Consider the following 13,962-nt stretch of genomic DNA (forward strand, 5'->3'; position numbering starts at 1 on the left):
AAATAATAGAAGGGAGTGATAAGCATGCAGGTGACATATATACACATAAACATACACACATATATATACACAATATACATATATATACATATATACACGCATATACAAATATACACAATCAACATAGGAATCATTCGGATAGATATTTTGACAATGATAATATAACGACTGGTGTCCAAGAAAAGATAAAGAAAACATAAAGAAAGTGAGGGAGGAAAGGGAAATAAAGAGGAAAGATGTTTGAGACTGGAGAGAGCGGGAAAGAGAGGAAGAATGAGAAGAATGGCATTACATGTAAACACAATGTGTCAAAATATTACGAATATATTACTACAGAATGTTTGCAGGTTGATATCTTTAGTACTGATGTTTGTATCTTCAGAAATCACCCCTAATAGCAATTATGTTTTGGATAAAACAACAAAACAATTCATTCAAAGCTTCGGTTTCCAATCTCATGATGTAGACAAATTTTTCCTGGCACTCCATTTCAATAAACCTAATTAGTACGGGATTATTTGGCCCTGCAAAAAAGCAGGGTTATCCCAGCAATAGCAGTGCTAAGAGCGATAGTACGGGGTTAAGATCGCTAGTGTAAAACGAAAGTGGGCTAAGCTTAACCCCGTACTATAGGTGGGGCTAAATGGCAATTTAGCCCCACCTATAGTACGGGGTTAAGGAAATTTTAGCGTGTGTAAAAAGGGTACGAGTGAATGAGCTACCACTAGTCCGGGGTTAGCGAGTTTCGTGTGTGAAAAGCAAGCATTTCTTATCCGGGGTTAGCAATAACAATTTGGCATGTGTGAAAAGGAAAAAAAAATAGTACGGGGTTAAGGATAGTACGGGGTTAGCGATAGTCCGGGGCTAAGAAAATCCTGTGTAAAAAGGGTATAGCTGATGTTTGTATCTTCAGAAATCACCCCTAATAGCAATTATGTTTTGGATAAAACAACAAAACAATTCATTCAAAGCTTCGGTTTCCAATCTCATGATGTAGGCAAATTTTTCCTGGCACTCCATTTCAATAAACCTAATATCGAAGGTATTTAGCTTTTCAAAAAAATCTTTACGCAAATCTTTAAATTTGTTACATTTCATTATAATGTGGAAGTATGGAACTCACCCCTGACCAAATTCAAATTACAATCTTCACAAAATCTAAGGTTAGGTGGTATCTTCTCCGGCCTTTTTCCCCTTCCTGTTTCTATCGGTAGATTATGAGCGCTCAGTCGGAGCTTGGTTATATTTTTCTCAAATTGACATTGCGTATTGAACATAAATATTCGTCTTGCCTTATATTGAATTTGAATTGCCTAAAAGTTCTCAGTTTATTTCCTTTCTTAGTGTCCCTGCCATTAAATAAATCCAATTCACATTGTTCGTCAAATCTTCTTTCCAAGGATGTTTTGAATATTATAATAAATTCTTTTTGGGAAATTAATATATTTTCTTGGACCAAGTACGGGGTTGTCATTTTTCCGACAAATATCTAGTATGTTAAAAATATCCTGAATTGTCTGAGGCCAGCAATTGTTTCCGTTATTCAATATATTTACATTTTCTACAAAAGCTTTGTAAACCAAACTATATGAATAATCAAGTCATCAAAGTTGGTGCATATCTCATCGTGTCACTTTAGTACAAATGACCTTCTTCTGATCATGTGCAAAATGACCACGATCTGGCTTATACTGTAAAGTGTTCAGGAGAATTTCAATTTCTTTTCAATTTCTATTTCTATTCGATTATTATATTGTTCATGATACTAGCAGTCAGTTATTATCATTCCTATCGTACATAAAAAAGGTTATGGGTCCCTATATGCTTGTATGTTCATGATCGTAACGTGAAAAAAGGCAAAAGAACCCAATCACGTGTTACCTGACTACATAAGGATGATAATGGAATATTACAGTTGAACTGATATGTGCCCACTATTGAAGTACAGCAATAATGCCCTGTATTCGGAAAATGCAAACTCCTCAACATTGTTGAGGAGTATAACTGATAGACGACAACAATAATGAACAGAATCCAGCCTTTGTCTTCATACAGGGAGTTTAAAGTTCAGATATATGAATGAGACGTATGGACATGATAGATGTTCGATTAGGTTATACGCGGGGTTATACGGATTCTACCATATCTTCTATATATTCATACACTATAGGCGATGGCTGGCATGGCTGCTGGGGAAGTTGGCCCCACGGTTCGGCGACCGAGGACAAAATAAAAGCACTTGACTATTATCCACTTGTCTCTGATTCTGCACACGTTTGGTACCCAATATTTGGTATCCAATAATTTTGTCACAAAAAAATTGCCCCCCAGAAAGTCTTTACTTGGGTATGCCCGACACCCTCTTGTACAAGTATTTTTAATGGCTCACGTGGAGGAGGAGGGGGGGGGGGGGGCAGGGGACGGATGGATTCGCCATTAATCTAAGCATATGAGATCGCAGAGCGGTTTCCTTCTGACTCGTAATGTACTATATTATATATGTTGGAAGTCTACCAGAAACGAACCAAAAATAGGGAAGCTTTTAGCTATTGAAGAAAGCTGGATCCGCCCCTGTGAATATTTGCAGCATTGGGCAAAATTCACGAGTATTTGACCGACAGAAAAAAGTAAATTGCTTAGAATAACTTATTTTTTTAATTTTGACCATTACTTTTGGTCGGACGCAGACATATCCACCTACAGATTGGGTATTTTGACTTATCTTTTTTTTTTTTTTGGGGGGGGGGATGCACTTGCACTTCTCTGACTTGCATTTTTAGCTGTAAGCAATTTTTTTTGGTAGTCATAGTAGTAATGTAAGGTTTGAATATAGATTATAGTTTCATAATGTATATAATAAATGTGTAACCTAGTTCTTAGGAGCGTATGCGAAAAAACACCTTTTAAAATATCAGAAATTCAAATTATGTTCAATCATCATTTTCGATGTAGTATCTTGGGATAGGGAAAAGAAGACAGATGCGACAGCCATATGGACCCAAAGGGATTTGAAGATAAAAGAGATCAACAGGAGATTGCAAACAGTATCTATCATTAAAATAGATTTTTATAGAAGAATAAATAAATATGAATGCATTACCCGTAGCCACCTTCTTCTTTTTGAGCTGCAGAAATGTCCATTGCATTTCAAACTCCCACATTGCTTTGTCTGTAGCCAATGTAGTGTGTTTTAGTTGTTTATGCTTCAAAGAAAAAACACATACTGCCGTAGTTGATTTATGTTTGGATTTATTCTGGTTATAGACCTGTGAGCGATATCACCTCTGACCTCCGGTTTTATGAAAAGTCAAGTCCATCAAACAGCTAGTTGATTTGAATAAGTAGACATTGGAATTTGATTATGTAGATATTCATCTAAATCACATAATGAATTTCGAGGGTTGTGACATCTTCAAACTTTCGCTTAATTTCTCAGAACAGTGTTACACAGCAGCACAGGTGTTATGTAAATAACAGAGCCGATGACGTCACATACTCACTTTTCATTTGTTATTTCGAGATTTCATGATACAAAAATACAAAAGAGCTGATGAAGAGATGATTGAATAATTATTGGATATTAACAAAAAAATACTTTATATGATATTCAACGGAAAACCCTCAGAGTATTATTGTTGTTTTATTTCCTTTTTTAGCCATAATTTGCCCATGGTTAATGAAGCGTGTGTACATAAGGAAAGTTATCATTCCTGGAAGCGTCATCGGTTCCTTTGGAATTATTCTGGGATCTTTCTCTCGAACGGGAATCCAATTTCTACTCTGTCTCATTTTGTCAGGTAAGAGGGAAGCACCTCGTTGTGTTGTAATCTAAATTAACCAATGTGATATAGGCCTACTTGTTTGTGTTTATGGAGGCAACTTGAGGCAGGCGCGGATCAAGAAAATGCTCCCATGGGTGGGAGGGAAGTTTTGGATAGTGAACAATGGAAATTACAGGAACTTGGCATTGCTCTATTTGATCACGAAAATAAACAATATTTTATGTATGTGTTTGTCAGTCTAGCTCTTCGTGGAATCCATAAATATCCTTTGAATACCTTGGCCATTATCGAATTCCCAGAATAAATCTTAACTTTGAAAACACCGAAAGCCGAAAATGCTCACATTATCAATTTGTACAGTTATCGATTGATCATGGATCTTCTTAAATTTTGATCTCACCTGGCTTTGTACCGATACCATAAACTTTTAGGTATAGGCTATGGCTTGGTCATGTTCCCTACGCATGCCAGTCTCCTCGACTACTTCTCCCCAATTTACAAAATTGCGACTGCTGTGACTTTCACCGCTGGGGGCGTCGGGATGATGACACTGCCAGTCCTGGCCGAAGAACTGAGAAGGATCTACTCATGGCGTGGTGCGATGCTTCTCTTGGGTGGAATCAGTCTTCACTGTATACCATGTTGCGCCCTCTTCCGACCAAAGACCTATCAATCAACGCCGTCAAATGCTGATGAAGTCGTGACTGATTTACCTGTGAGTTTGCTGAATACTATTTTGATCTTATATCATTTATGTTCAAATGAATTAGGAAATGGGGAAATATCGGAGCTATATAAGCCCACTTGCTACTATCATTTTTGACAAAAAACTGTCGAATCCGATCGGGCAAACAACCACTGAAATTTAGCCAAGATTAACTTGCAATCGCTACCCAACCGTTAATGGCATAAAAAGACATGCATGACCTTGGTGGTGCGAGAGTGGATATCCACTATTTCTGATAATTTTAGTGGCGTGAATAGGGAAATCCCTTATTTCATATCTTTGTGGCCTAAATGGTGAAATCCATCCAATTCAATCCAAAAGTCATTCGATGAAGCACATTTTCCATTCGGTCAAAAAGCGCTGCTTACACACTACTCCAAATGTGGGCAACTGAAACAATAATTCAACTCATCAGCTTAGGCCATGCAAATCATTGTTATCTTACGAAAATGGATATAATGGCTTTCTTGAACTGCATGGTCAACGGAGGAGGCCGTCTTTACTGCAGTAGCTTGGTATTTCGAATTGATACATTACTAAAGTGTCCGTATCAACTAAAACATGTGTGCAACACACAACTTATAAGAGACTCACTAAAACACTTGCGATTCAAATTAGTAACACAAAATGACATGATGAGTGAGGAATAAAACTATCGTTAGTGCTGTTTGCGAATGTTACTGAAAAAGCAATCTATTTACACCGAAATACCTCGATCACGCCTATGTGCCTAAAACAGGACCCTTTAGAGTTTTTCTTTGGAGGACGACTCCTGCTCGGGTAGCAGGTCAGTATCAATTAGGCATTTCATGTCTAATTCATGGGAAACAAATCTTTCTTGTCACATTAATTCCTGAAAATCACTGTGTATGACCCGATATTGACGAATTAGGACGACTTCTGTTCCTTCTGTTATTAAGCACTACTTGTACATTGAGCGATTACATCCATATTTAAATATCAGAGTATCCACGATGGAGACGCTGACGAGAGTGAAGACGATGCCTCGAGTACTTCTCATCTCCTCAACTCCCATGGCACCATGGACATGTCTTCGAGCAACGTGATAGAACAACACTCCTCATTCACCGAGCTATTCCAAAGGCACCCTCTTTACCTCACCACCGTTACCTCTGTCGTTATCACCGGCACAAGCTACTCAACTTGGGTCATCTTCGTCATCCCCAACGCCGAGGCAAAAGGTTTCCCATCCAGTGATGCCGTCTTCTTCGCTACCATCGGGGGAGCAGCGAACATCATCGGGCGGTTTTTCCTTGGTTTCTTCTCCTCGAGGAAACTCCTGGAAGACCGGATGACCTTCTGTCTCCTGCACTTCGTCACTGCCGTGGTCTTCTTCCTCAACACGGTTGCCCACTCCTTTCCCGCGCTCGCTTTCCTTTCGTTTGCAAGTGGCTTCTTATTCGGTGGTCTGATAGTAACCAATGCCTGCCTGCCGCAGTCTTCAGTTTCACCTGATCTGGCTGTTGTAGCACTGTCCCTTAATTATCTGATTGGTATTGGGGAGGTCGGAGGAGGGGCTATTGTCGGTAAGTGTTGCATTAGTCATTTTTATAATCATAGACGGATCGGGGAGGGGCACTTTATTGGCGGAAAATTGAAAATTGAAAAAAAATGAAAGGAAATAAAAAGATATAGGAGAGGAGAAAATATGAAAAAAAGATAATGAGAGGAAGAAAATTAAATGAAATAAGGGAAGGGGAATCATAACGGTCCTTTAGATATCCTCTTTTAAAGTCAGTGTGTAAAATATCCTCAGCTCGCGCTTTGCATTCGCACGAATTACTTTACTAAGAATCGCATCATATCATGATAGTGCTTACTATGTTTCGTTCTTAATTTCTTATGTCTAAATCGCCTGAAAAAGTAAGCACGCGCTTCGCACTCGCATCATTTATTGATATGTCCATCATGTAAATGATAACACAAACTGCTAAAAATATTCAATTCTCAGGTCTGAATAGGCCTACATGAAATATACAAAATTTTCAGCTCTGGATTCACGTTTACATTATTTCTTTAGGCCTTATGAGATATTTTATCTTGTTACTACATGTACTAAGAATAAACTTATGATGAATTTAGAACTTCAGTCTTTAGTAAAGGACTTCCCCTTAACAGCCCCCCTCTCCCTCCATTTACCAAAAAAGCTTTTAGCTATTGAAGAAAGCTGGATCTGACCCTGTGAATGTTATAATGTTTTATCTTTATTATGATTATTATCTTATTTTCTGATCATATTATCATCGATATTGTAATCATTGATGTTGATATTAAAATACTGGGTATTTATGTTTATTCAGGTGAATGTATTAATGTAATCATTGTTTGATCGTTTTCGACGATACTGATGTAAAGTTTTAATGAATTGTGGCATTCAATCAAAATGAATTATTGATTAATTCAAGGTTTATGATAATAATAATAATATTTAGTAATAATCATAATAATAATGATAATAATAGTTCATATTGATAATAATAATAATAAGGATAATAATAATAATAACACGAATAACCATAATAATTAAACATCGTCATCTTTATTTATTTCAACACCATATATTAAATAACCAAATGAACATTTACTTGGTACGAAAAAATAAGGGACTAAATACTTTTCTATTTTTATATTGCACTGTTTGTCTGGTTTTCCTTCCCCTTTCATTTCAAGGCCTTTATCAATTTGAAGCTCTAAGCTTAAGATGGAGGTTTCCCACATTCCAAAATGTATTATGTTGATATATATATATATATATTTCTGCTATTTGTTTTAATGATTTAGACATTTATTAGGTACAGATATACTTCAAGTAGATTGTTAGAATGTATGTATGCATATGTTACTCTTTATGTCATTTGTTTATGCTGAGAAAAAATTATTACATTTGTATATACTTTTGTTATTGGAATGTGGAAATAAATAAATCAAATCAAATCTATTTTTATATGAATATTAATGCCAAATATTTTCTTTGTTTTCATACGTATCTAGGTATACTCTACGACAAACTTCAGTCTTATAATTTCGCCTTCATCGTCGCTGGACTCATCGATATTGCAGCCATCATAATAATTCTCGTCCCAGCTGCTTGTCAAAAGTTATATTCAACTTTTTCTAGTGCGAATCAGTACACAGATGTAAATAGTGCAATTGATAAATGATCATAAATGATCTTCAGCGATCATTTTTAGCTGTTTCGAACAAGCCATATTCAGCTCATCTCATCTGGTTTACAGTCCTTTTCAGGACTTCACTCACTTTCAAGAAAAGAATACTTCTAATTTTCTCTGTTCATTATATCTCGTCTTTCCATTTCAATCTTTCTGCCTGTATTTCCTTCCCTTCTTCATATTACACATGGTGAACCGTAAACCTTCTCCACGTTACAAACTCCACCATGCAAAACTACAAAGATAATCTTTATTTAGTTAAATGAGAGAGCTGGATAAACCTTGGTTGTTAAACAACCCTTAATAATGAGAAACTAATGTTCTTTTAAAGAGATATCAGTTTTTCAGTTTTTCATTGATGTTTAATGATATTACAAGAAGCGAAAAGAAGAGGAAGACAAAAGTTTTGAATTAATCTCGAAGGGCATTAGGGCACAACCCTTAATGAGAAACTAATGTTCTTTTAAAGAGATATCAGTTTTTTTCATTGATGTTTAATGGTATTACAAGAAGCGAAAAGAAGAGGGAGACAAAAGTTTTGAATTAATCTGGAAGGGCATGAAGGGAGGATAGCCATTGCACTGTATTGGTCAGATTAGTTCATGTTTGATTTATGTTGTTAATATCATTGAAATGTCTGTGTTATTTTGAACATGTACTGATACTTGGATTGTATTTTGTTTATTTTATTGAACGGAAATGAATAAAATAAGTTATTATCAAAGGCATTTTAATGGGATCATTTTTATTTCAAGTTTGTTTTATTGCTTAAAAAAAGTTGTCAGAATTTATCAGAATCTATTGATATATCAGAGGAGAGGGAGTATGATTGAGTGTATATATAAAATTAGAGAGGAAAGATAGGGTAAAGTAGAAACCTTTCGAATAATTTACCAGAAAATTTCTTTTCTCTTTAAAGGGGAATCCAACCCAAATAAAAACTTGTTTTAGAGGAATGAGAAAAATAAGACCAGTGGATAGGTGAAAGTTTGAAAAATATCGGACAAACAATACCAAAGTTATGAATTTTTAAAGTTGTAAAATGGTAATCACTATACCCATGGAGACTTCAAATTGGCTGTATATGTGATGTCATAGTGATGTAGGGCAAGGATTTCTCTTCCATGTACTCCAGTAATAAAATGGCTAAAGTGTCATTTTTTTCAAAAGTTTTACTTCATATCAAATATTTCTTTCATGAGGAATTATAACAATATACTACCTGGGTTATATTTAGATTACTGCCCCAGGGGAATAAGTACTTAAAGAGAAAAACCACAAATCACTGACAATTAAGTAAATGGCCTATGGGAAAGTTGTCCTTGCCTCTTGTCGTAATTTACTTTCCCAGTTGCTAATTTGAAATCTACATACATGCACCAGCCCGAGTTTGCTCAATCTCGAGATTTTAGCCCGGTCGGCCCTCTTCGCGATTAATCTCGAGATTCAAAAAAACCATCGCAAGAAGAGCGATTCCCTCTCGAGCGAGGCATTATACAGATATTGCCTACCTAGAGTTTGAATATAACATCCCACAGTGCGTTCCACAGTGGTGTGTTCACAATGTGGAATACAGTGTCAAATCACCTTATCACTGTTATATTTTTGCCTATCACCAGTGTGAATAACATATTTATTCACATAGTCGACCATGTGATCACACTGTGAACAGTCACACTGTCGAGGTGCCCACAGTGTGAAAATATCTTCACACTGTTAAGTTTGAGCATATGAACAGTGTGAATCACATCTTCCCATAGTCTACAATATGAACACACTGTGAACACAATGTGTTACACTGCGGTGCCTCAATGTGGCAATAGCTCTCTCTTTGCTTTTCAAGTAAAAAAGGGACACGAACAATAATAAAGGAAGAGAGATAAAAAAAATATCCACGAGAGAGGCCGAAAGGCCCCTGTTATCAAATTGACAAAAATGACGTCCCGATTAGGTCTTTTTCTTCTTAAACATGACAAAGCTACCCTTCCTAAATTGCCGCCCGTGCACGCATCAAAAAGTGAATTTAGTTTCAAATCGTTATCAGATAGATTAAGAAATTAAAGTTTATTAAACAGAAATCTTTCAAAGACTATATTGATGCACTTGACTCCAACAACAAAACTCACAATAAATGAGAATTAATAAACAAAAAATAAACCCAACTGCTCTCAATTCAAGCATGTATTTAAGCGTTATACTATATTATTTTTAAATGTTATTTTCAAATTTTGATTTCATTATGGTCAGAAAGAATGGGATTATGAACATGTTTACTGACTCTACTTTGAAAGAAAAAGATTTCTCCGAGAAAATGTACAAATACAACAGTGATACAAACATTATGTTTGTAAACAACGTTATTGATTTAAAATGTTTTCTTTCAATTCACAAACACCAATATTTCCCTGAAATACATAAACTTAAAACTACTGCACACCTTAAAGGCTTGAAACCTCTTGAAATATTGCATTTATTGCATGATCACAAATGCACATTTTATAAGCCTACATAAATCAAAATTATCATGATGATTTAAAAGAAGGCTGCAGCGGGTAGTAGCATAAAATAATTTCTTCGATCCTTTTGAGTTTCACCGTATACTTTTTTGTAATAAGTTTGTAAATTTCGATGAAAATTGATGGATCTTTTAATAAAGAGCAGTATACTGTAAAAAATGAAGTGCTAATTTAGCACTTACAGTGCTTGTATAGTGACTGCACTATGAGTGCTGATTTTCTAGTTCAAATTTAAACTAGAAAATGAGCACTCGTAGTGCAGTCACTATACAAGCACTGTAAGTGCTAAAGCACTTCATTTTTTACAGTGTACCCGTATATATAAGTGTGATCAATCTTGGTGGTGTACGCGTACGGGTCTCCTTCATGATTATATTTGAGATCAAGAGTATGGAGAGGGCCGTAGCAAGATAAAGATTAATAGTATATTGGTTTAGATCCTGATAAAAGGGCATGTGCCCGAAAGTTTTGATGAAGACTGGTATTAATCTTGCCACTGCCCTCTCCATCTATTCTTGATCTCAAGTTTTGAGTTTATTCTATTTGACTGACATCAAGCCGAACAATGTCAACTTCGTGTATGTATATATATATATATATTTTTTTTTTGGGGGGGGAGGGGAGGGGTTACCCCAGTCATTTTTCAACCTTTGATATATCACTTAAAATCTGAAAAATTTAATGAAACTGGACAGATGCACAGGGGATTAAACTTGTTCGTTGATTTCAAGAGGTTTAACAAATTAAGTTTAATTACCTCCCAGCATCTATTAATGGCAAAACCTGAAATTAGTCCCATGGAATACGAATAAGCAATTCAATCTATATTACCGTATTGAAATTTTGAGATTAAATGAACTTCATGTTAACTGTGGAGTGTCAATAAATGAATCAACAAACGAACGAGTGTTCAAATGAGTGAACCAATCTTATAAATTATTGAATAGAAAAAAATAGATAAATGACATATATTTCGTTTATTTCACAATATATTTATACAGATTTAGTTTGCATTCATTTATCATTTAAACATATCATTACAAGGCAGTGGATTGCCAGGGTTGATAGTTATAGCATTCTCCTTATATTATTATTACAAAACCCCGAAAATAAAGTGAAATAAATGGGAGTAGAGAACAATACCAGACGTAGCTGTAATTGTTAATCAAGCTAGGTTCCCTTTAGCTAACACCCCTTTTGAATTACTATACGTCTACCATTGTTCTCTGGTCCAATCTATTTCACAATATTTTTGAAAGAAATAGCTGCCAAAGCCGAAAGCTGGCGTAAATGTGATTTCTCAAACATATTAAATCATCATTTAAAGGTAAGGGGAGAGACAACCTTTTCCAAATGTCCGAATATCCAACCTTACATAAAACTGCACTAAAACATTGTAAGTGTTGGGTCGAACAATTTTAAGTGGTAAATGCAACATTTAGAAAAGGTTGTCGCTACTCATTTCAATTTTAATCTAATTTCATTTTATATATGAAGAGTGTATATACAGTATACCTACTTATGTATACACACCCTCACTCACACGCACAACACCCCCCACACACAAACACATATCACAGACCAGTGTTACATTGTTATCACCGGCCGTGACCATATCAAAATTAAACTTTGTTGTTTAAAATTTAAAAAAACTTGTTCAAATTGTTTAAGCTACTACTGTACGAACGCCAACAATATGTTTGCATTGAAAATCACATGTCACAATTGAGAAATATTAACTGCGGTGTCCCTCAGGGCTCCATACTTGGCCCGCTGCTTTTCATATTTTATATCAACGACTTTAACAGATCCTCGGACTTATTTTCATTTATTATGTATGCAGATGACACCAATCTTTTTCTTTCACACACAAACATAGAAACTCTTTATCAGATAGTCAACTCCGAATTAAACTTATTGTCAACATGGGTTAAGGCCAACAAATTATCCCTAAATTTAGAGGAAACTAATTTCATGTTATTTAGCAACACATTTAATGACCTACCTTATCCAATTCTAATAGATAACATACAAATACAACAGGTAACTACAACATAATTTTTAGGTACATTCATTGATGACAAACTTTCATGGAAATATCACATTAATAATATATGTAAGGTGATATCTAGAAATGTTGGTGTAATAAACAAGCTCAAATGAGTATTCCCCCTAACATTCTTAAATCTTTATATTCAACATTAGTTTTACCCCACTTGAATTACGGAATACTCGCCTGGGGAAACAGTGCAACATATATGTTAAATAAAGTATTACTCTTACACAAAAAAGCTATGCGGATCATAAGTCAGGTTGATTTTAGACACCATACAGACGGTCTTTTTCACTCAAACAATATTCTAAAAATTTTCGATATTTATCGATTGAATCTTGCGATTCTCATGTATCAGTATAACAACCCGCAGGGTTACCCTCCATTTTTAACAACATATTTCGAGTCAATAATGAAATCCACCATTACCCAACTAGACAAATCAACTTGTATCACCTGCCAAGGACTCGTACAGCATTTACACAGAACACTTTTATATTTACTGCCCCCAAATTTTGGAATTCCCTTCCCCTGAATACGAGAGAGAGCTTAAGTATAGGTACACAAAGTTAAAAAATCACTACTTGCCCCCTACTCACAACAAACCTCTTCGATTACTTGATAATCATACAGATCCCACCTCCCACCGACCCTTTTCCTTATCGTTATTTGTATCTTATTCTTTCCCCTTGTCCCCCGTCCATTGTTCTGTTTTTTTTTAATCATCCATGACCATGCATTTATCTTCCACTCTTTCAACGATTATCCTACTATTTACGGTCCTTTGATTTGAATGATCATTTACCAAGTTCACATTATATTACGTTATTTACATTATTTACGTATTCAAGAGATCAGCGTCCAACAAGCCAAGCTTCTCAGCTGGTCTCTCTTTTCATTTCATCCCCCTTTTTTAACATACACGCGAATACTCATACTTTTAAGAATGTTTAGTTTTATAAAATGATGATATAAGTATCGTATTTTGTTCGTATAATTTACCTTACCCAATTTTTGCAAATGTAAGGTCATTACTTTTGTTCATTTTTTGTTTGAAATTGTATTTATGTATTTTTAATTTGTATGTGAAAAATGGAAAGAAAAGAAATGAAATAAATCAATAAATCAAAATCTAATCTAAGGTTCATATAGTAAAAGCGTTGTATCAATTTTTAAACGGCGTTTTTACTGTACAGTGACTCTGTACTGTACATGTTATACACAAAATTGGAAAGGATACAGCTCTTTGACCTTAAAAAACATTTCGATAAATGATAGCACAATAAAATATATTAATCAATGAATACGTAAGTATTAATAAACAGTAATTAATAAATAAATGAATTTGATTTTTCTGGTTTGAGAAAATAAAAAAATCCTTCTGCACTTATCAATTATGAGTATGATTGGCATATATTTCAATTCGCATGTGTACGATATCCATGTGATAATAAGACATTCATTCACATTAAGGATATCACATTAATTACAAACATTTAAACTGCGGTGGTTTGCCGCTGTGAACATGAAAAACTTGACTTGTTATGAAACTTTTTTGATTGACATCTCAAAGTGTTCCTCCAAGTATTCGACAAAGTTGTTCAAAAGTGATAAAGATCACATTAAAGTGATTTATTTGTAGAATATTACTAACAGGTATGCTGTATGCTACTTTATTAAGTGACGGATTCGA

General features: G+C 35.0%; 1 protein-coding gene across 1 annotated transcript; it reads left to right on the forward strand.

Moving 5' to 3' along the window:
• Positions 1-4,219: 4,219 nt before the first annotated feature.
• Positions 4,220-8,427, forward strand: LOC129267558 (monocarboxylate transporter 12-like). The gene is made up of 3 exons (XM_064105790.1): positions 4,220-4,497; positions 5,474-6,056; positions 7,522-8,427. The coding sequence occupies exons 1-3, from the start codon at positions 4,234-4,236 to the stop codon at positions 7,689-7,691; spliced, it is 1,017 nt and encodes a 338-aa protein (XP_063961860.1). The 5' UTR covers positions 4,220-4,233; the 3' UTR covers positions 7,692-8,427.
• Positions 8,428-13,962: the final 5,535 nt, after the last annotated feature.

This window comes from Lytechinus pictus, chromosome 1 (assembly GCF_037042905.1).
Source record: "Lytechinus pictus isolate F3 Inbred chromosome 1, Lp3.0, whole genome shotgun sequence".
In the NCBI taxonomy this organism is placed as follows: Eukaryota; Metazoa; Echinodermata; class Echinoidea; order Temnopleuroida; family Toxopneustidae; genus Lytechinus; species Lytechinus pictus.